Source organism: Brassica napus, chromosome C3, assembly GCF_020379485.1.
Source record: "Brassica napus cultivar Da-Ae chromosome C3, Da-Ae, whole genome shotgun sequence".
In the NCBI taxonomy this organism is placed as follows: Eukaryota; Viridiplantae; Streptophyta; class Magnoliopsida; order Brassicales; family Brassicaceae; genus Brassica; species Brassica napus.
The window spans coordinates 10,218,668-10,241,977 of record NC_063446.1 but is presented as its reverse complement, the minus strand read 5'-3'; the positions used below and the strand labels follow the sequence as shown (position 1 = coordinate 10,241,977).

General features: G+C 33.0%; 1 protein-coding gene and 1 pseudogene across 1 annotated transcript; one reads left to right on the top strand and one right to left on the bottom strand.

Moving 5' to 3' along the window:
* Window positions 1–13,217: 13,217 nt before the first annotated feature.
* Window positions 13,218–17,887, bottom strand: LOC106387394 (annotated as a pseudogene).
* Window positions 17,888–21,237: 3,350 nt separating this feature from the next.
* On the top strand, window positions 21,238–23,158 carry LOC106387970. Its single transcript, XM_013827916.3, has 9 exons — window positions 21,238–21,396; window positions 21,588–21,702; window positions 21,788–21,918; window positions 22,010–22,149; window positions 22,258–22,326; window positions 22,419–22,557; window positions 22,654–22,716; window positions 22,800–22,843; window positions 22,930–23,158. The coding sequence occupies exons 1-9, from the start codon at window positions 21,342–21,344 to the stop codon at window positions 23,014–23,016; spliced, it is 843 nt and encodes a 280-aa protein (XP_013683370.1). The 5' UTR covers window positions 21,238–21,341; the 3' UTR covers window positions 23,017–23,158.
* The last annotated feature ends 152 nt before the right edge of the window (window positions 23,159–23,310 follow it).

Here is a 23,310-nt window from a genome sequence, read left to right as displayed (position 1 = left end):
GACCGGCCCTTTATATGTTTATGTACTAATGATCGGCTAATTACTGATAATTTATTTTTACGGAAGTGAAGAAAACAATTTAATAGTGGTTGCAGAGAAGAGATTAATTCCAAACTTGCTAGGACAATGCTTTGGATCCAATTACACTATACCAGGCCTCTTACAGCCGTTGGAAGTTTTTCTCAAAATTAGTTGAGTCTTTAAGCCGTAAAATATAAGGTAGTGAAAATCACCTCTCCGCCGACAAAAAAGGAAATAAATTCATATTCCCAAACGTAATGTTGCTGCGCTTGATTTTAAAAGATAGAGTTAGAGTGGTACGATTAAAAAAAAAACATGTTATACATGTTATTAGCCCTATAAAACAAACAATGTGAATTTTTGGCCTATAAAACCAATTTTCCCTATAAACAATCTATTTTTGCGAGCATACAATTACACACATGCTATACTTATAACTACATAAATAAAACACGCCTTTTAAAGGAAAAAAAAAAGAAACATCATTTAATAAAACAAGCCTCTAAACATCGATTTTACTTGTCAAAGTTATGCATACCTAAACTTAAATATATATCTCAAAAACTCATACACCATGTTTTATGGGAGTATTTATGCATCATATAAGTGTATATATAGGCATTTTCATATATTCCCCCGTTTAAAAACAAGAAAAGGGAAAAGAGCAAAACAAAAGATACAAATGAAACTTTATAAAGGGTAAACCCTTAACGCTTGTTATGTAAATGGTTTGACCCCGTCCGAATCTTTCTCTTCTCCGGCTTGAATCCTCCGGAGCCAATTAGACGTGTGGCATAAGAGTGGAGAAGCTCTCGGTCTCCTCTAGAAGGTCCGGAGAAAATTTTCACTACAAGAAAACACGCCGAATTCCGACGGAGGTTCCGACGGACACCAATGTCGTCGGACATTTGTGACGGATTTGTGACGGATTACCGACCAAATCCAAAAAAATGAAGTGGTCGGAATTCCGTCGGCCATTTCCGACGGAATTCCAACGAAACAAGGGTCGTCAGAATATTCCGACGACTTTTCGACGACATTCCGATAAAAAATGTAACCGTTGTAGTCGTCGGAAGTTCGTCGGTATATTCCGACGAATTTCCGACGACATTCCTATTAACAGTAAAGTCGTTAGAATTTCGTCGGTATTTTCCGACGGAATTCCGACGAATCATGTGACCGTTGCCGACAAATATATATGACCGTTGTATAGCCGTTTGAGATTGGATAATACCGACGGAATTCCGACGAACTGCTTTACATCCGTCGGAATTTCGTCGGAAAGTCGTCGGAGGTCCGTAAGCAATTTCCTATAACTACAACCCCTCCTCATTCAACTCATTCACACTTCATTCTCTCTTCATTCTCTTTAGTCATAACAATTCCGTGAAAATCATGTCTTCAGAAGTTTATTATCGTTCGTGGATGGATAAACCTCATTTGGATCCGAACACCAATTTGCTTACGGAAGAATACGTTCAAGGGATTGGAGAATTCATGAGGCTTGTTCAACAGCAACCGGATGCAAAAAGTGGTATGTTAAGATGTCCCTGCTCTTCTTGCAATAATAATAAGGTTATAAAAGAATTTGATGTTTGGACTCATTTGTATATGAAAGGGTTTTCACATAATTATAAAGTTTGGTACCTTCATGGGGAAACTGATTATGAATATGGTAGTACTAGCGAACCTCAGCCTGTTAGTGAACCTCAGCCTGATATTAGGTTAGAAGAATCTAGAACGGATATAGATTATGGTGTAGGTACTGAGCAGATGGTACATGATCATTATAGAGGGGAAGAACCAAACCCCGAATCTAGGAGATTTTTTGACATGTTGGATGCAGAAAAACAACCTTTGTATCAAAATTGTAGAGATGGTCATTCAGTCTTATCATCTGCAACTAGATTAATGGGTATTAAGACATACTATAATTTGGCTGAAGAATGTATGGATGCGATAACTGATTTTGTCAAAGGTATTCTACCTGAGGATAACCTTGCACCGGGTTCATACTACGAGGTTCAGAAACTTGTTGCAGGTCTTCAACTACCGTATGAAGTGATAGATGTATGTATTGACAACTGCTACTGGAGAGCGGATGAGACACGGAATGTATGCAAATTTTGTGGGAAACCTCGTTATCAGGAGACGAGGGGAAGAGTTCCGATCCCATTCAAAAGAATGTGGTATTTGCCTTTGACGAAAAGATTGAAGAGGTTGTATCAGTGTGAGCGCACAGCAAAAGCAATAAGATGGCATGCAGAGCATTCCACAAATGGTGAGATTAGACATCCTTCAGATGCAAAGGCTTGGAAACATTTCCAGTCAACATATCCAGAATTTGCGGAAGAGAGAAGAAATGTTTATCTTGGATTATCTACTGATGGTTTCAGCCCATTTGGAAAGCATGGAAGACAGTATTCTCTATGGCCAGTTATTGTGACACCGTACAACTTACGCCCGAGCTTGTGCATGCGACGAGAGTTTTTGTTTCTCTCAATTCTCGTCCCCGGGCCAGATCATCCTAAAAGATCACTAGATGTGTTTCTTCAACCACTAATATATGAGTTGCAACAACTATGGGCGCATGGTTTTGAGACATATGATGTTTCGCGCAAAGAAAACTTTCAGATGCGGGCAGTACTTATGTGGACAATAAGTGACTTTCCAGCATATGGTATGTTATCTGGATGGACAACACATGGGAAGCTATCATGTCCATATTGTCAAGATGACACAGATGCTTTCCAACTAAAGAACGGAAGGAAAACGTGTTGGTTTGACTGTCACAGACGATTTCTACCACCTGATCATCCATACCGCAGGAGTAAGACTTCGTTTACGAAGAACAAGCAGGTGTTTGATGGTCCACCTGAGGAAGTTAGTGGGAAAGATTTGTTGAAGCAGTTTAGGTATTTTGATGCAGAAAGGACGCCAGATGTAGGTGGACATGAAAACATTCGAGTCAATGCGGTTGGAGAGCTACATAACTGGCACAAAAAGAGTATTTTCTGGGATCTGCCATATTGGGAGAGTCATCTATTGCGGCATAATTTAGATGTCATGCATATTGAGAAGAACTTCTTCGATAATCTGATGAACACAGTCCTTAACATCCAAGGTAAAACGAAGGATAATTTGAAGTCAAGGTTGGATTTAGTCGATATTTGTGATCGTTCGGAACTTCACGTTGATGAGAACAGTACGACCCCTTTTCCCATTTATCGGCTGGATGGTGCTAGAAAAGAAGAGTTCTTTGATTGGATTAGAGATAAAGTGAAATTTCCTGACGGATATGCATCAAATTTGGGGAACTGCGTTGATAGAAGCGAAGGAAAGTTTACTGGCTTGAAGAGTCATGATTGTCATGTAATTATGCAGCGCCTCCTTCCGTTTGCTTTTTCAGCATTATTGCCACGTAATGTTCATGAAGAAATTGCAGGTATATTATATTTTTACAATTTAATTTATTTTTATATTTAACAATTATGCTTATAAAAACTTAATACTTACGAAAATTATGTCTTTTATCTATGTAGGAATTAGTGTTTTCTTCTGCGACTTATGCAGCAGAGTAGTGACTGAAGAGGGTATTAATAATTTGAAGACAAACGCACCAGTCAGCATGTGCAACCTTGAGAAGATATTTCCTCCATCATTCTTTGATGTAATGGAACATCTTGCTATTCATCTCGCAAGAGAATTGGAACTTGGTGGTCCTGTGCAGTACAGATGGATGTATATTTTTGAGCGTTATATGCATCATCTGAAGAAGATGGTCAAAAATCAAAGCAGGGTGGAAGGATCTATAGTGGCACAGGTGATCAATGAAGAAACTGTAATCTTTTCTGAAAATTATTTTCCACCAGAAGTGCATACAAAACACCGAAGACCTGCTCGGCATGATGATAGAGGGGAGAGAGCAACATATCATGTTACTGTCCCAAGCATGTTCAAGGAAATAGGACGACTTAGTGGAAAATTCACGAAGCGGAGACTTACGGACACTGAGCACGCTCATTTGCAAACATATTTGCTCACCAACTGTGAAGATGTTCTACAATATGAGAGGTAAAAATATTTATTCCTTTATTGTTAGATTAATATTCAATAAATTTATTTCATATTGATAATATTTTTGTATATAGTGTATATATGGCGGAGTTGCGTATGACTCACAGACATGCAACAGAAGATGGGCTTCGACAACTTAGAGATAACGGATTTGCTGCGTGGCTTCGTAGTTATGTGAGTTATATATCATATTACCCTATGCAAATGATTAGTTTAAATTTAATATATATAAACTAATTAACTTTTCAATCATATATGTTTTTAATTTATAGGTGAATAATGGTTTGGCCAGAGGTCTTGTGTTCGATGATTGGATACGCGAATTTGTGCAGGGACCAAACTATGTGGTCAAATCATATCCTAAATTTTGTACGCGAGGATATGCATTCACAAGGAAAGGTCATTCTAAGACAACATATGATGCTGGTGTTTCATCTTCTTCTTGTGACGATGTCTACTACGGCAACATAAAAGAAATATTGGAAATCCAATTTTCTGGAATGGTTGGATTGCGTTGTGTAGTATTCTATTGTGATTGGTATGACACCACCCCAGATAGAGGAGTGAAGATTGATGCGTTTGGTGTTACATCAGTTCATTCGCGGCGGAAACTTCAATATTATGATCCCTTCATTCTTGGTTCGCAAGCTGATCAGGTATGTCAATCTATTCATAATTTTTTACCAATATAATTAATTAATGTTATATATTTTACTAATACTTGTATAATTGATATGTATAGGTGTGCTACATCAGTTACCCTCGGGTGACGTACAGAGACGATCCATGGGTTACTGTAACGCAAATCAACCCAAGAGGACGAGTGGATGGAACTTCTGATGATGATGAACCATTGCAACCAGAGTCTACCAGCAACGCCCAGGCAGTTGAAGATTTGGAAAATGTTCAACTCGTTGAGAATTTGACTGTGTTTGGACATGATGCTGTCGTACATTCAGAGCCAGAAGCCGAGGTTGGGGAGTTTGATGAAGATTCTGAAGATTCTGATTAGTTTTTTTTTTTTTTATTGGTCTGTCGGAAATCCCTCACAATATACCGACGACATAGAGACGACAATGGGTTTCATTGAAATTTGGAAAGGTCGTCGGTATTTCGTCGGACAATACCGACGACATTCCGACAAACTTGTCCAGTTCGTCGGAATGTCGTCGGTATTTTCCGACGAAATACCGACGACGTGTTTTTCTATAAAGTTTCAATCATAAAAATCTATAAATTTAGATGCCAAAACTATGAAAATAACACATAATAAGTGTTTAGTATAGTATTAGATCGCAACCGTTCAAATATAACAAGTCATTAAAATATTTATGTATGCATATCATTGTTTTCATAACATCTCATCTTAACATTATATACTTATACAATCATATTTATATAAGCTTACACTACAAAAAATGTTATTGTGTAAAATCGTGTTATAAAACATTTTTATTGTTAAATCTTTATGCAAATACTGTATATATTATCAAAGATTTGGATTTTGCATTTAGAAACTTGAAATCAACACCTAAACACTAAGTCGTCGGAATTCCGTCGGAATATACCGACGGAATGTGTCCGTCGGAATATACTGACGGACACATTCCGTCGGAATTTCAATTTGCCCGGGAGAACCAAACCGCTTGAAAATTTTCGCGAATTGACATTTGGTATATTTTAATTATACCGACGGAATACCGACGAACCCGTGTCCGTCGGAATCGTCTGATATAATAACTCTCCTTCTTCTTTCTTCGTTATCTCCGCATCTCTCTCTCTAAATTCCTCTCTCCACCGGCGATTCACCGGCGATTCCTCTCTCTACACCGGCGATTCCTCCCTCTACACCGGCGATTCCTCCCCCAAACCCTAAATCATGTAAGAATCATCCCAAACCTTCTTTAATCTCAATTGTTTAGGGTTTTGGAAGTTAGATCTCGGATTTTAGGTTGTTTGATTGATAGTTTAGTATACATAAGTTAGGATTGTTGTTTGGATTGTTGTTTTAGTTATTTTTGGAACATTTTTTTGATTTTTAAAAACGTTTTTTGATTTTTTAAAACGTTTTTTTTTTTAAAAAACGTTTTTCAAGTTTCCAGTAATGAAATATATATAATAAAATGTTTTTTAAATTTTTTAAAAATATTTAACAACATTTTTCTATATTTATAAATTTTTTATAATTTTGTATACATATATATATATATATATATTTAAATCATGTATAATAAAAAATTTAAATTTTTTTATAATTTTTTTAAGTTTCCACTAATAAACTATGTATAATAAAACGATTTTTAAAGAAAAATATAAATATTTAACAACATTTTTCTTCATTTGTAAATTTTTTAACAACATTTTTCTATATTTATAAATTTTTTATAATTTTGTATATATATATATATATATATATATATATATAAATCATGTATAATAAAAAATTTTAAATTTTTTATTATTTTTTATAAGTTTCTAGTAATAAACTATGTATAATAAAAGGTTTAATAGTTTTTTTTAAAACGTTTATAAAACCTTTTGTAAATATATAAATGAAAACATTAAAAATAGAAATGATTTGAAAATATGTTTGATGTATTAATTTTTTTTTTAGGGCCGAGGATGAAGCCCGCCCCGCAGTCCGTCTTCGACGTAGTTCGGTGAGCAGTTCCCGTGCATCGGGATCGTCTCATGACTCGGTTCCCGCATATATTCCCGCTCCAGCTCCCGCTGCCCCTCACGCTGCTGCTCACCAGGATCCGGGGGTCATGCCGGTTCATCTATTGGTTCAACAACCAGGTCGAGAGCATCTCCCGTTTCTCCAACCCAACCCACGACGAGGCCATAGCACTTGGTTAGTATTTTTTTTATTTGTACCGTTATATTTTTTCCTTTAATTAACTTGCTAACTTGTATTTTTTAAAAGGTTCACCAAGTCGAAAAATGGCATTAGCCGGAGCATCAACCAGATGATGTACTCCATGCTCCGTTTTGGATATCCAAAGTGGAGTGTGATCCCTTCCGACGAACGAGAGTTGTGGTTTCGTCAGTTTGCGGTATAGTAACTCTTCATTTTTTCAAAGTTTTTACATTTTTTAAAATATATTTACTTATTAAATTGTGTTTGTTTTGTAGCAAGAGTTCAACTGGCACTCCGATCTTACGGAAACAGTCCGTAAGAAATTCAACGAAAAGACCATGGACTCTTACACAAAGCAGATAAACGCGTGGAAGACAGTTTGGCAGAAAAACAAGAAGCCACGGTTCATCAACGGGACGGTGTGGGAGCAGTTGATAGCTCATTGGGAGAAGGAAGAAACTGCAGAGACGTCTTCTAGGAACTCCAGGAACCGGAAGAGCGATCGTGGCGGGAAAGGTATGTATGTGCACAACCTCGGCGCTTGCTCCATGTCTACTAAGAAGGATGAACTTGTAAGTTTTTTATTATTATTTATCTTTATATTTTTTAAATAAATATTTTATATATTTCTTGGCTAATAATGGCGGTTATTTTAGATCGAAACAAATGACGGTAATCCCGTTGATCGTCTCCAACTCATTAAGGTGGCTCACACTAACAAGACGACGGGTCAAATTCAGGACCCCGTTATCAAAGGTGTAGTTGATTTGGTGGAAGCTGAGATAGTTTCTCAATCTCAGCCTCTCTCTGATGACGGCGACTCTACGGGAGCTTCAACCAACCTGTCTCTATTGCAAATAAATGAGATGGTTGAAAAGGTAATTTTTTTTTAATATATTTTTTTTATAATGTCGATTACTTACTTGTCCCTATTTATTTACTTTAAATATTTTTGTAGGCGGTTCCTAAAAGGAAAGGAGGCCGTTTAGTTGGGTTGGCCCGTCGTGCTTCTTCGTATCCGGCATCTTCTTCGCAAGCTCCGTATGCCGATCCCATGATTCTCGAGCAGCTACATGACAAAGATGAACGGATTGGGGCATTGGAGGAGCAGAACACCACTATCCTTTCGGAGAATGCCACTATCCGTTCGGAGAATGCCACTATCCTTGTTGAGTTGGCATCCCAGAAGAAGTTCAACACCGAGATTATGCAGAAGCTAGATCATTTGATGTCTTCGAGTTCATCTTAGTTTATTTCGGCTTTTTAAAACTTTCGGAATGTTTTTTTTTCTATTTCGGTTTGTATGAATTCTAAACTTTCTGAATGTTTTTTTCCTATTTCGGTTTGTATGAATTTAAATTATATAATATTATTAGTTTTAAATTTCTGATTTTTTAATTTATTAATATCAAAAAATATATAAAAATGCAAAATCAATTCGTTTTTAAAATTGGTATATACCGACGGACAGGGTCGTCGGAAAATACCGACGGATATATATCCGTCGGAATATACCGACGAACCTAGGTTCGTCGGTATACTCCGACGACCATTGTCCGTCGGTATATTCCGACGACCAATGTTCGTCGGAATACACCGAGGAACACGCTACGTCGGAATTGTCCGAGGAACGTTCTCTGTCGGTACGTAGTTTTTCCGATGAACTCTGGTCTCGTGTGTCCGCATCGTAATATCGTCGGAAGTTCGTCAGAATGACGTTTCTAGGTATTCGTCAGAAAGTCGTCGGAAGTACTGACGAAATTGCGACGAATTTTTTTTTTTCCGACGAAACGATACCGACGGACGGGTTCGTCGGAAATTCGTCGGAATCGGTCTATTCCGACGAATTTCCGACGATTTCGGCCATCAGAATCCCCTTGTTTTCTTGTAGTGTTTTGGTGTTTCAGCAGCATGGATTCTTGTGGCTTTGGAGGAAACAAAAACGAGAGTGAAGAGAAGAACAATTAGGCAAATAAGTCGAATCCGAATCATCTTTGTCTTTGTAGTAGTTTGTTTTTGTCTTGTTTTCTCATATAGAAGGTTAGGAAACTACACCAAACAAATAAATAAGTGAAGAAAAGAAACCTATTTGAAGAGAGATTGTTGCGAGGACTATGATAATTTAATTGATGCGCAAGCTTCCATACGGTGTTGTATTTGTTGCATTATTTATTCATGTCCGGACATGGATGGTCCACATCATAATTCTCTTCCATACGTTGTTGCATTTTTAAATTTTTAATATTTTGTACAATCTAAACATTAAGCTCTAAGTTAGTTGCGACACCATAATCCTAACTCGAAAACAACCCAAATCAAGAGGATAAGAGTAGAAGGAGACTGAAATGAGAGATATAGGTAATTAGACAAACACATTAACGTATATTTTTCTTTTCGCGGATTGGCATAGTTAAATAGAGCCACGAACCAACACATAGCCGGACCAAATCATACACAGACATGTTTAAACAAAACTAGAATACCACCTGCGTCAAAACGCAGATTATGGTTTTTTGTTTTTAATTTACAAAATAATATTATTTCGTAAAATCGATATATTTGTAATCTAAAGAATGCAGATGGGAAATTAATAAATAGAGAGCCCGAAATATAAGGAAAAAATCATGAAAATAAAAATCCCACTTTCCAAATATAAAAGGAAAATTGAAAACAAAATTAAGTTGTTAGAGGATATTTTGTTTGCAACCATTTTTAAAAAAATTATCCATTTTTTATTGGTAAAAAGTTTTTAAAATATCTTTTTACAACCAAAATGGGATAATCCATTTTTAATATTCTTGTATTGATTTAAATATTGTGTATGTTTGATGGAAAAACTCATAATTATCTACAAAATATTTAGAATTTAAAATAATTTAATTATATAATTATATTTATTGAATATATAAAATATTTTTATTTATTATTTTAATTAAAATGTAATAAATAAATGTATAATCACATTTGATAGTAATTTTGAATTTAATACTTATTTTAAAATAGATACCAAGAAGATTTTTATATGATATTTTTATATTTGAAAAATAATTTATGCTTAAAAATAAATTAAAAAGATATTTAAATATATTATAAAACTAGATCGATTTGAGGTTATTACCCTTACTGAAAATCTGAAAATTCAAAAATTTACAATAGCATAAATCGTAAATCACATGTTAACTAAATGTTAATTCAATAATGTACTTCAGTTTTATAGAATTTATAAGAAAAACATATATGAAAATTGAACTCGGGTTATTAAAGGTGCACAAACTAACTTTCAACATGTCATTTAACAAGTGTTTTCAACAAAATTTTAAATATCTTATATATTAAAACAGAAGTCACAACCTTGATTCATGTGTGATTTTTTAAAAAATGGATCTAATAGACCTATTTCTAGATAGACATGTTATATTTAATCTCTAATCTTATCATTTAAATTTTGGATCTACTAGAAATTTTTATTGGGGTATCAATAATTGGGTTTAAATAATAGATGATCCATTGAATTTATAGATAGTATAAAGTAAATAGATATAATTTAATGTTTTGATACTATACCTCAATATGTTAATTATATAAATATTTGTCCATGTTAACTTTTAAAATTGTAAAGATTTTTTTTAATAAAAAAAAATCAGATTATCTAACAATGATTAATCTTTACTACCTTAAACCAATGAAAACAAATTTTAAACTATATAGTTTATTTTAAAATTTAAACAAAAACTAAATGTTTAATTATTTACTAGATAATATAAATCTATGAAGCGGAAAGTTTAATTTCTTAAAAAAATTCTAACTTTGTGAAATGTTACATTATCTTTGAATATGACGATAAAACAATATTTTACTAATCTTTATATATATATAGTTACGATTTTAATAATGAAATAATAATACGAAAATATATATATAGAAGAATATACAAATACATGTGAAAGTTTGAAACAATCTATTCAATGAATAAAATATACCATAAACTTATTTTATTTTAAAAATTGATAGACACATATAGATTATAATATATACCAATTTACAATTGAAAATAAAATGTTTATAAAAAAAAATGAAAACAAAAATCTGCGCGGTTGCGCGGATCGAGATCTAGTTAATATTTTTACAAGTGCACATGCTCTATTTCTTATAAGATGCATTTACCTTGTGGTGGAGGTAGATTGCAAGGAGGGGGGGGGGGGTCATCTAACCCCTATGCATTTTTGTTACAGAAAAAATTACTTGTATTTATGATGTAAAAACTAGTGAAATGTTGTAATATAATTTACATTGACCCCGGTTAAATATGCTCAAAATTAACATAAAACACATAACTTAATTAATTGACCCTGTTAAACTTTATGGCCGGTTCCGCCGCTGCATTTTCCCTTGTACACAGATGTGTAAGGAGGTCTTTTGATATATTATATGAGTTTAAAAATCAGTTTACAGTTATGGTTAAGATCTTTTTTGTTTTTGGTTCTCTTTTTGAACCTACGACTCTCTTTTTCAGATATAGTCTTTGACACCTAAGAAAATAGCTAGAACTGGTTTATTTTTCTTGTGGTGAGATTTTGTGAAATTAAAAACAATTTATGGATGAAAAGAAAGTTTTTTTTTTTTGTTTCTTGGAGATGTTTTTAGAGTTATCTAGAAGTTTTTGGGAGCCGACTTACTCCTCAACATGTCTAGTGGCGTTTTTCTATAGGTGGTGGAGATATGTGAAGTAAGTGCTATATATATTTCTGGTGTAAAGTTTGATGACAAATTAATAAGGAGTTCATGGCGATTTCGCTGGAAGAAGAGAAAGCACCTTTAACGCTACCACATACTAGATAATTTCAAATTTGTAATAATATTTCAAAATTTTCTTTTGTCTAGTGGTTAAAGTGTCTCTTTCCTAGGGTGTCAATGGTATGGGTTTGAATCGGAAGGATCATATTTCTTACTAACAACAGTTGATTACAGTCAATGTAGATTTAGGCGCATTAACTTATACTACAATCAATGTAGATTTAGTAACATTTATAAAAGTTCATGTAATATTTTTTTGAATTATAACTAATTTGAAGTTTTAATACTTAGGATATCTTCAATGGTTACTCTCATTTTTTATTTAAAATGAGGTAAACTCAAAATAAGTTTACACTTTTCTATAATGGTTTTCTTCATTTTCTCCCTCAAAAATAATAATTTAAAATATATTATGTTATTACTATTTAATTAATTCTCAAATAATGGTTATTATTTTATAAAACTTACAAATTTTACCCAAATATGATTTTATTTTAATTAAATCTTCATTATGTACATAAATTTTAATTTCTAAAAAAGATACAAAGGTTTATATAAACTTATAATTATATTATGAAAGTATTAATAATTTCTTTAAAGTGTAAAACAAATACTGAATTCTTAAGATATAGATCAAAATTATATAAAGTTTAACTAATAATTTATAAATTACAAAGCTTAAAACAAAATGAAGAAAAACATTAAAAATTGAAGGAAAACTTCTCCAATAGTGCATCATTTTTTCCTTCAAAATGATGTATCATTGGATAAGTCTTTTTTTTTTTTTTTTGAAGTTTTCTCTCAAAATGAGGGACCATTAGAGATGATCTTAGTTTTGACCACCTTTTCGGATCATATTTAACACGAGGAAAATTGTTAGGGTCGAAATAGATCCTTTTTCTTACATACACAGAAACTTTTCTCAAGAAATAAAGTTCAAAAACGTGTTAAAAAAGGTCAAAAACATAAAAGATCTAATTTATATATATGTTTTTTAATTTAAAAATAGTATTGGGACGATTTATTGGGCGTCAACCCCACACGTGAGTCGATTTCAATGGTCTCTCACGTTTCGTTCAGGTCTCAGTCCTACTGTCAAAACTAACTAAGCTAAACCCAAACTAAAACCAGAACTTAACATCAGAAATGCTTACTCTCTTCCTCAAACTTCATATAAAAGACTAAAAGAACAGGAAGATTTGTATCTAACTAACAATTTCCTGTTCTTAAAAAAAAAGACTAACCATTTCCTAACTTATTTTATGTCACCTTTTTTCATGCAGGTGAAATTAATGTTAATAACAATCATATAAGTAAGTACCAATCATCATGCAAACTAAGCAAATCCATCCTCCCTCTGGAGAGAAAATAAAACATAAAATACTTGAAAGGAGAAAAGAAAGAACATTAAAAATAGGGTTCAAAGGTATCCCAAAAGAGAGAGAAGAACAATGATGAAAGAGTATCAAGAGAGGTATCTGAAGAAGAGACGAAACCAAACAACAACATAGAGTTTTTTATAACCTTTTTGTCTTTTCAGTTTATTACTTAGTAAACCTGTTCTTTTCTGGCTGAGTTTTCATTTCATTTCATTTCCAGATTCTTAATCAGCTCCCGACGATTCCTCTCAGCTGCTGGGTCCGCCTTTGAAAGAAAAAACAAACAAACAGACAAATACACTCTGAGTCTTGACTATTGTTGCATTAACCAAACCCATGCAGAGCTAAAAACAGTAAATAGAAGGTTTCAATCTTACAGCAAGTAAACTAGCAAAGGTGTTGTTGAACAGCATGTCAGGAAGGTAACGCCTTAGTCCCCTTCGAGCCCTAATACATACCAGAATATAATATCAAGTTTGCTTGAGAACCAATAATTCAAAAAGATACAAAAGGTGTATAGCAAAAAAACCTGGGCTTGTAGGAGAGACTGGTGTAGCAACCAACAAGAAGATTGAACAAGCTGGGACAAGGTCTGGCCATGGTGGTAAGATACATAAGCTGCCTTTTCAGGAGACCGTCTATGAAGAAAAAACGATCAGGCAAGACACAGCAGTACTGAAGCCCCTCACCAGTGGACAGAATCTTGTTAATTATGAATACAGCAATCTGAAGAAGTGTTAGTTCAAAATGCTTTCCTTCTTGTCTAATTTACAGCAGGAGAAGGGAACTTACTGTTTTTGATTCTGTTGAGCCAATGTCGATGGCTTTTGTGCAATGTTGTAAACAACTTGTGTTCACAAGGTAACAAACAACAGCTGGGTCTACAGGCTGTAAGAGAAGTGGGATGTTCTAAGTAAATTCAATAGCTTTTTGTGACAAATATATATTTTGTAAATGAGGATGGTTTAGAATATGTATGTACCGGACTCAACATGTGAGCAATGACACCCAATGCACCAAGCCTTAGGCATTCAAGACGCGTATCGGTGAGATTAATGTCCATCAAAGTATAGAAATAGTATTGCATATCAGCTGCAACAACCAACATAAGATGAGATATTTCTTAGACAGTGCAAAGAGCATCTCCTTGATACTCTTCAAAGAGTATATTACATATAGAAAATCAATATTATTTATTTATATTACAATATTTACATAATAAAACTAAATCACTTATCAAAACATATTGAACGTTTCTCATGATCTTTTTTCAAGTTTCTCAAACAAGAAACGATTTTCTTTCTTTTCCAGTTTTTCTTTTTCTTTCAGTTGGTGGGATATTATAAGAAATACCATCAATAAATATGCTCTAGTACGATATAAAATAATATAGCAAATAAAAAGAGAATTTTTGTTTCAATGAAGGAGGAAAACATACCCTTAAGAAAGCAGTTTCTTGTCTCTGGGTAATGAGTTATGCACTATAACAGGAAAAAGAAGATAACATCACAGAGCCAATTAAGGCTTAGGATTTTAAATGGTTCTTAAGTGAAGAAAGCAGAAAAAATGTGCGACTAAACAAAACCTGGAACAAAAGCAAAATGTTGTACACTCGAAGGTGCATCCAGTTCTGTGAGTAAACTGGACGTGAAGTGTGTGGGTAGATTTTCAAGATCTCCTGCATAAATTGAATGAAATTCAAAGTGAATATCACAAAGCGAGGGGCCTACAACGAAAGATGGATAGATCTTGAAAGTCTAATCAATCTAATAGGTTTTAAAATGCCAAAATATATCAGCATTTGTCATATGTGAAACCAAATTAGTAGGTAGGTACTGAACCTGCAACAGCATGGCCACTGTAAAATGAGATTTCCATAAAAGCCGAGGCAAGATCTCGAAATTTTTCCTATGCTGCCATGGAGAAAAGGTAGATAGTGACAGTATAAGTTTCTGACATTCCAAAAACAATATAAATTCTCACCTACTAATATACTCCCTCAGTATCACTCTAAGTTCTAAGTGATGTTTAACAATTTTTATTTTGTTTCATAATTCTAGATAAAATTTAATCATTTGAAACTTGTGACCAATTACAAAATACTACATTTTTTTCGTATTGGTTGAATTAGTTGTATTTAATGTTATTTTATATGATCAAGATAAATTACATAAGATTTTGTATTTTCTTAATATTTATGTAAAAACCTTAAACATCACTTAAAATGATACAGCTAGAGTATAACTTTGTGATATTTCGTAAATATAAGATAAAAAGAGAGTGATAGTCGTGGTCAATTCTATCTAAGGTGTTAATAGATTATTTTGGATTATTGCGAAGATTCTCTCTTTGAAATTCAGCTATTCCAAAAATAAAGAAAATAATTTTATATGAGAAATCATTAGTCATACATACGCAAAATAGAGTGTGTTTTTAGATTTGGTTTCCTATTTTTCATTGTTTTTAATTATTTACTTATTTGGATTAATAATACAATCTAATTTTTGAAAACTAACTTTTAAGTAAAATGATTTTCACCAATGGACAATAAAGGCATAGTTAAATTATGTATATCAAAAAAGATTGTAAATGAGCGGTCTAGAAAACCAAAGATAAAAGAAAATGTCAAATTTCAAAATTTCCAATTTTCCAAATCATGAAATTCTATTTTTATATATATATATATATATATGCGAATCTTACCGAGATATATTTCTATACTTGCATTAAAAATATGTTTGGCAATTATTTATATCTACCGTAAATTTGAAAAACAAATTTCATACCATTTATTTGAAGATAAAACTTATAATACATCAAGTGGCAACTCAATCCATAAAAACAAATCGAAATTTGGAACTATATGAGAGGTGGTTATTGACACACATTTTTATATCGCAATTATGAAAATAAAACATACACATAAACAGAGAATAGACAAAAGAACAAGATTTTGGCTTATCATATCATGAACAAAAGAGCAAACAAAAGAAGAATAATTAACAATTGAATGTTGCTTAACATAAGAAAACACTATATCTCCAAATCATAAAATTGCGAAAATCGAGCAAACGCTACAATGCCAATAATCATAAAATATAAACAAATGAAAGGAGGATAACAAATGAGTGTTTGTAATTGTGATAAAAAACCGCAAGATCTTTAAACCCCACAAGAATTCTGAGAGTCGTGTATGATGCTGATAATCATCAAAATTAAAGGGTGCAATTAAAATAGGAATATGAACTGATTGTGTCTTATGATGAGAAATATCACTAAATCTCCTAAAGCCAAAAATTTTTTTTTTTCTGAAAGCCGATCTAATGATAAAATGTCAAAAAATAAACGGATACAAACAAAAGAGAGGTAATGACAATTGTTTGTTTCTTGTATGCATGATCAAGGCTAAATTTAACTAAAAGCAAGAATATTTTATGTCAGGCAACCAAATATAAGATGGATATGAACAAAATTGTCACAAATGAATGTGACAATGAGAGATAAAGATTTTGATGATATTTTTGTTAGTCATATCCTTATTATCATACAATATAAGATGGACACTGGCATAATTTTGTTAACCTATGCAGCAAGTAACAAAGGAGATATCAAAATTTTACCCCGCTGAAAATAGTGACAGTCCTTCACAAGAGATTAAGTAGTCTATCAGACTTAAAAACACAAAGCATGTTAATTGATGCAACTAAACAGGTAATCAATATGTGTTCAAAAAAAAAAAAAAAAACAGGTAATCAATAGAAGAAAAATAATAAAAAAATAAACAGGTAATCAATAGAAAAATTAATAAACTAAAATCATATAGTACAGAAAACAGGGGATATAATATTTTTAGCGCTTACAATGGTGAGATTCTGCAGCGCGAAATCGAAGGTGGATGGGATATTATTATGAAGATCATCGACCCACTTGATAATCATTCTTATGTCCGGTGAAGGTGGGACGGTGGAGGCTAAAGCAGAGGGAAGATTCACCCTGGATATAGTGTAGTCTTCGTATAGGGAATCTGGTAGATTCACCATTTTTGGAAGCCGGAAGAAATTCTCTAGCCGATTTTTTTCTCTGCGAGAGAAATAATTCAGATCAGAGTGTTGCGGCAGTTGATGAATGGGAGAAGAATTATATAGGGGCTAAGATGCACACATGCTTCAAATATGTAATTGACCAAAATTCTCTCTAATGATTTTTTTGGTTACGTATCAAAATATAATTGAATTATAATTGTCAAAGCAAGAAAATAATAATACTTCCAGAAAAATTACATGGAAAGAGAATTTATATGTTTGTTTTGTTAGATTTGTTCTATCTTCTTATAATAAATCTTAATATGCGTTTGACCAGAAATATGTTATCATATCTACAGACCAGGGAAGAATCTAGAGAACATATTTACTGGATGCACAATTAATAACAAATTAGATTTTACCCGCATTTTAAAAGGGCGAAATAATTTTGACAAACATTAATCTATTCTAATCTGTTTTACACTGGTAAAAGTTTAAGAATATTATTTACAATCCAAATTTTCTAATCCACTTTTAATATTCTCGTATTGATCTAAATATTGTGTATGTTTGATAGAAAAACTCACAATTATCCACAAAATATTTAGAATTTACAATAACTTAATTATATAATTATATTTATTCAACATATAAATATTTTTATTTTTATTTATCATTTTAATTAAAATGTAATAAATAAATGTATAATCATATATATTTGATAGTAATTTTGAAGTTAATTATTTAATTTAAAATAGATACTAAGAAGATTTTTATAAGATCTTTTATATTTGAAAAAGAATATATGTTTACAAATAAAATTAAAAAGATATTGAAAAATATTATAAATTAATTATTTTATAACTAATTTAACTAGATTGATTTGAGGTTAATACCCTTACTGAAAATCTGAAAATGCAAAAAATTACAATAGCATAAATCGTAAATCAAAAGTTACCTAAATGTTAATTCAATAATGTAGTTCAGTTTTAATAGAATAGATATGAAAATATATGAAAATAGAACTCGGGTTATTAAAGGTGCACAAACTAACTTTTAACATGTCATTTAACAAAGTTTAGTGTTTTCAACAAAATTTTCGATTTTTAATATTTTTACAAGTGCGCATGCCCCATTGTTTATAAGATGCATTTGCCCTTGTGCACGGACGTGTCCTTGTCTATTGATATATTACATGAGTTAAAAAAAAACAGTTTACAGTTATGGTTTGGATCAATTTTGTTCTTTTTGGTTCTCTTTTTGAACCTACGGCTCTTTTTTTTAAGATATATAGTTTTTTTTTTGTCATCAACATACAAACTTAACTAAGACTCTTTTCAGATATAGTCTTTGACACCTAAGAAATAAGACTGGATTTTATTTTCTTGTGGTGAGACTTTGTGAGATTAAAATAAATTTATGGATGAAAGAAAGTAATCTTTTATGTTTCTTTGTGATGTGTTTAGAGTTATTAGAAGTTTTTGAGAGCCACTTACTCCTTAACAACTCTAGTGGTGTTTTTCTACAGGTGGTGGAAAAAATGTGAAGTGCTATATTTCTGTTGTAAAGTTTGATGACGAATTAATAAAGCGTTCATGGCGATGTCGCTGGAAGAAGAGAAAGCGCCTTTAACGCTATCACATATTCCTTAATATTTTTCCTGTGAGAGGAACAAGATATTCATGATAACACTTAATCCATAACGTCAAATCATGTTGAATTTTATTTTGGAAACACCAATACAGTTGCAAGTGTGTGATTGTGTAGATGTGTAGTGTCATTTACATATAGATTTCAGTTCACATTTGAATAAGAGCACGACTTTGAACAAGTTATGATGACTTTAAATAAATGGAGAATTATCATTGATTTATGGTTGAAACATCTTATGGGTTGTGTGTTTGAAGTTGTTCTAATTTCGGTATTCAATCATTTTTGAGTCTTTTGTAACGTTAAAGTCTTTTCATGTTAAAACAACATTTGGATATAATTTGAGGCGTGATGAGAAATGATTGGAACAAAACAACCTCAAATGGAGTTCAGATCGATCAATACAATGCATGAAAAAACATCGAGAAATTATGGATTGGCCAGAAACAATGAGACCAAACATTATGCACACATATCGATCGATCTATTTTTTTGATCCATCAATTCCAGACCTATGGTTCAAAAAAAAAAAGGAAATCTTCCTGACCATGGTGTAATTTTGACATATTCACCGTAATTTCAGCTATTGTTAGGCTACACTTTTCTTTTCAAAATAGTTTGTGGAGCCCTTTATTTTTAGAAAGACGAAGTTTTGACTCTACCTCTTGAAAAGATTTCTAAACCCGATTTTTATTTTCTTTATACGATTATCTATTCTTTGTCGTTGATCCGAGTTTTCTCTAATTCCATGTCTGAGATATCTGGAAATTTGTTGAATACTAATTTTTAGATTTTCAACAGAATTCATGGATTACTGAAATTTATTTGTTATAATAGGGGATAATCTGTAGATTTTTTCATTTGAATTGGTTTTAGTACTAACTTAGTCTTTGTACATGTGGAAGTAGGGGTTAATATATATTTGGGAAAATTTTAGTCTAGTTAAGTTTGAGGTTTACAAACGTGACCATTGCATTTTATGTCTCGTAATCATTTTGTCATATGTGTTTTCTTAGAACCGATTTTAATCTGTAAGTTTACATTGCATTTACATTTACAACCACAATTGTCTTAGTTTAATTTTACATGACCTTGATCCATGAGGATTTGATCCCTTGAATAATAAGTTTGCTTGTTGTGCATTACAGTAGATTTATATGGCTAATATAATTTTTTGGAGTATTTCCCTGAAGACTATTTGAAGTATATATATTGATGTGGGTGCATATCAAGAACATATCGTCAACTACTATACAATGACATACATCATGGCAATCAGTGAGATTATTATAGAGGTGAGGGAAATTGCTTTTGATCTAGAGAAATCCTAGGACAGGGAATATGTTCATGTACAAGTTTTGTTTGACGTCACAAGGCCGGTATGATGATGAAAGGTAGTTAATCTACCTCGAGAAGGAGGATTAATCACGATATTATACAACTTTGAAAGAATATAACAATATTATGTGTGTCAAAGACTCACTTATGCGAAGGATAAGTGCCATATACTGATTTAGATGATAAATTAAAATCATTTTCTCATAACAGAGAATTTGGTAAAGGATATGGGGTACATATGGGGAAGAATCTGACGCATTCTATGATATTCACCAAGATCAGGTTGGAGTTGATCTCGTAAGCGGCGCCGGTCCACCTCTTTTGGAGGCCCCATTCAAAAACTAGGTTTTAGCTAGGTGATTTTTTTTAAAAAAATAATCAATAAATAGAAGTAGCTTAAAAAACTGGAAAAGGGCTTGAGCCCCTACGCGGCCACTTCTAATGCTTCCGTAGCGGGCCGGGTCTGCTCGTAAGGACCGACATGTGATTGATCTGCATGTCTTACTAGGGATGCAAGAATATTTGATTGTTGTATATGGAGGAGAGATGAAGGTACGAGTAGAAATAATGTGAATAACCATGCAAGAACTGGCAAGTGGTCTTTGGTCCTCGTGAACAAAACAGTGTTAGACATAACAAATTAAGATATTTTCGGACTATAGATATTTAATAAGAATTTTAATTTTAAGAACAAAAAACAATTTGAAAGCATATATTTTTGATTTTTGTTTTATTAAACTTCCGGTCGAAGACATTAACTGATCGGCAATTTTTTTAAATTTAATCGGTTTTCAATTCGGTTCAGTTTGGTAATTAACCGATCGGTTTGGAACATAGCAAAACAATCTGAATAAACCGAAATTTACACCCGTTTTTTTCTCTACTAAATTAACCAAATAAACTAATATATAAACAGTTTCGGTTTTGACAAAAAAAAAACAATTTCGGTTTAATTCGGAATAAACAATAACAGTCAAAATTTGAACAGACTAATCCAAACTCCGAACCAAACCAAAATTTAGATCAGTTTACTTTGGTGACATTTTTTTAGAACCCAAAAAACCGTATAAACCGAATGCCGAGCTGTATAATTTTTGCATGTCAAACTGCAAAACTATAACTACCACAAACTCCAAATAAATCTTATTAGCTCTTATTCAAGTGATAAAGAGAAAACAAAACACACTGCGACACTCAAAGATGATCCATCAAGCTTTGGCTCTCCCTCGTTTGGCTCACCCATTTCTCACTAGAGGTAAAGTTTCGGTTTTTCCTTCTGGGTTTTCGATTCTCTATCTTCCTCAGTTCAAATCATCTCTATTTCTCTCTCGGGATTGCGTCAATTTCGACCTACATTTTGACAAAATTGACTCTGTTTCACTAATGCAAAAAAAAAAAAAAACAATCCTTTAGTGTCCTAAAGATTCTTATTCTTGAAATTTGAAGGATTTGGGTCTAATGGAGGCGTGTTTCTGCATCAATCCCGAACAAAGCACCAAGGAGTAGCATTTTCAGCTGCTGATGATGATCGAATCGCCAGTTCCAATTCGATTCAGACAAGGTTATCTCTGTTTTTAAGCTCCTTGTGTGAAGTTCTTGAGAAAAGTTTATGACTTTAGTTATGTATCAAACTACTGCTCTTATAGGAAAGTAGTGGAGCATGTGTGTTTACTGAAAGCGAAACAGAGTTTGTTGTCTGAGGAGAAAGAAAAAGATATGCTTGACTATCTTTACACTTCTCAGTACCAAATGAGAGGCATTGTTGCTATCTCTGTCGGTGAGCCTCTCCGAGTACTCTTCTTGTGTTGTGTGTTTATAAATTAAAAACAAAAAAAACAATCTTTATCGATTCAGTTTTACTCTCACAGGTAGCATTGGTGATAAAAGCAGTGGAGACTTCACACACGCTCTCTTTGTGCGGTTCCAGAGGAAGGAAGACCTTGAGATGTTCTATGAGAACCCTCTCTTCTTGAAAGTTCTCAACGAACATGTAACACCATTCTGCCATGTATGCCCTCTCACATGTAAAACGCCATTCCTCTCGTTAGCCCTGTCTTCTCGCCTTCTTATTCTTCTTGTTCTTCTCTACTTAGATGTCTCGTCCTTAATGCTTCAGGGGCTAACTAATGTGGACTATGAATCAGAGGTTGAAGATGACATCCTTTCGATATTCCGAAAGGGCGAGGTATGAATCATATCCACAGCTTTAGAGACAAGATTTTTACTGCTTTCTAGTGTCAAGTTATGTAAATAGACCGAGTTACTTCCCTGTTGCAGGAGTACAACTACGGAGAAGAGTTTGTTCTTCTGGTTACTTTTGCCAAGAACGCTTCAGAGAAGAACATTAAAGATGCAACGGATTCTTTTGCGCAGCTAACTTCATCTCTTCCATCATTAATTGTCCAGTCTACTCAAGGTACCTATAAACTATACTTTAGAATGACATTCATAAAATCTATATATAGCCAACATCAAGTTGATTCTAATAGCCATTTGATTATTTTATGTTCAGGTTCAAACTTTAATAAAAGCAGTGAGGAATTCACGCATGCAGCAGTAGTTCGATTCCGTTCCTGTAATCACTTTTCCAAATTTAGCAACAGTTTTTTTTCCTCACTTAAGTCTCCTTCTCACTCTTGCTTATGCCACTTCCCACAGTTGACGCCATGGAGATTTTCGTTGAGGGCAGAGAGTATAAAGATGTAAAGACCTTTTCTGAACTTGAACCTTTATAACTCACTTCATATTATATGATACAAGATTGAATAGAGACACTTTTTAATTTCAGATGTGGAGGTCTCAGTTCGAGCCGTTTATAGAGAAATCAGTAGCTCTTCATTTCTCTGTGGATCCTGTGGGTACAGACGTCATGTGAGTCCATATCACACAACAATTTCAAGTTTCAACCAGACATGTAAAGGTTTCTTGCAATGCATTCTCAACAAGGTTCTCACTGTTTCTTCTGATACAACAAAACTTGTTGGTTGCAGTACAATTCATAAATATTTTGTTGCTAATCCTTCTCAAAAACAAAATTGCCACATGAAAAAGCTTGACAAGATCACCTCTCTTATCTAGTTAAAGTGGACCGTACCTAGTTACAGTGTCGCCTCTCTTGTCACCCGTCAAAGGAAAGCAAAGTATATTTGGAGATAATCTCTAACCTCAA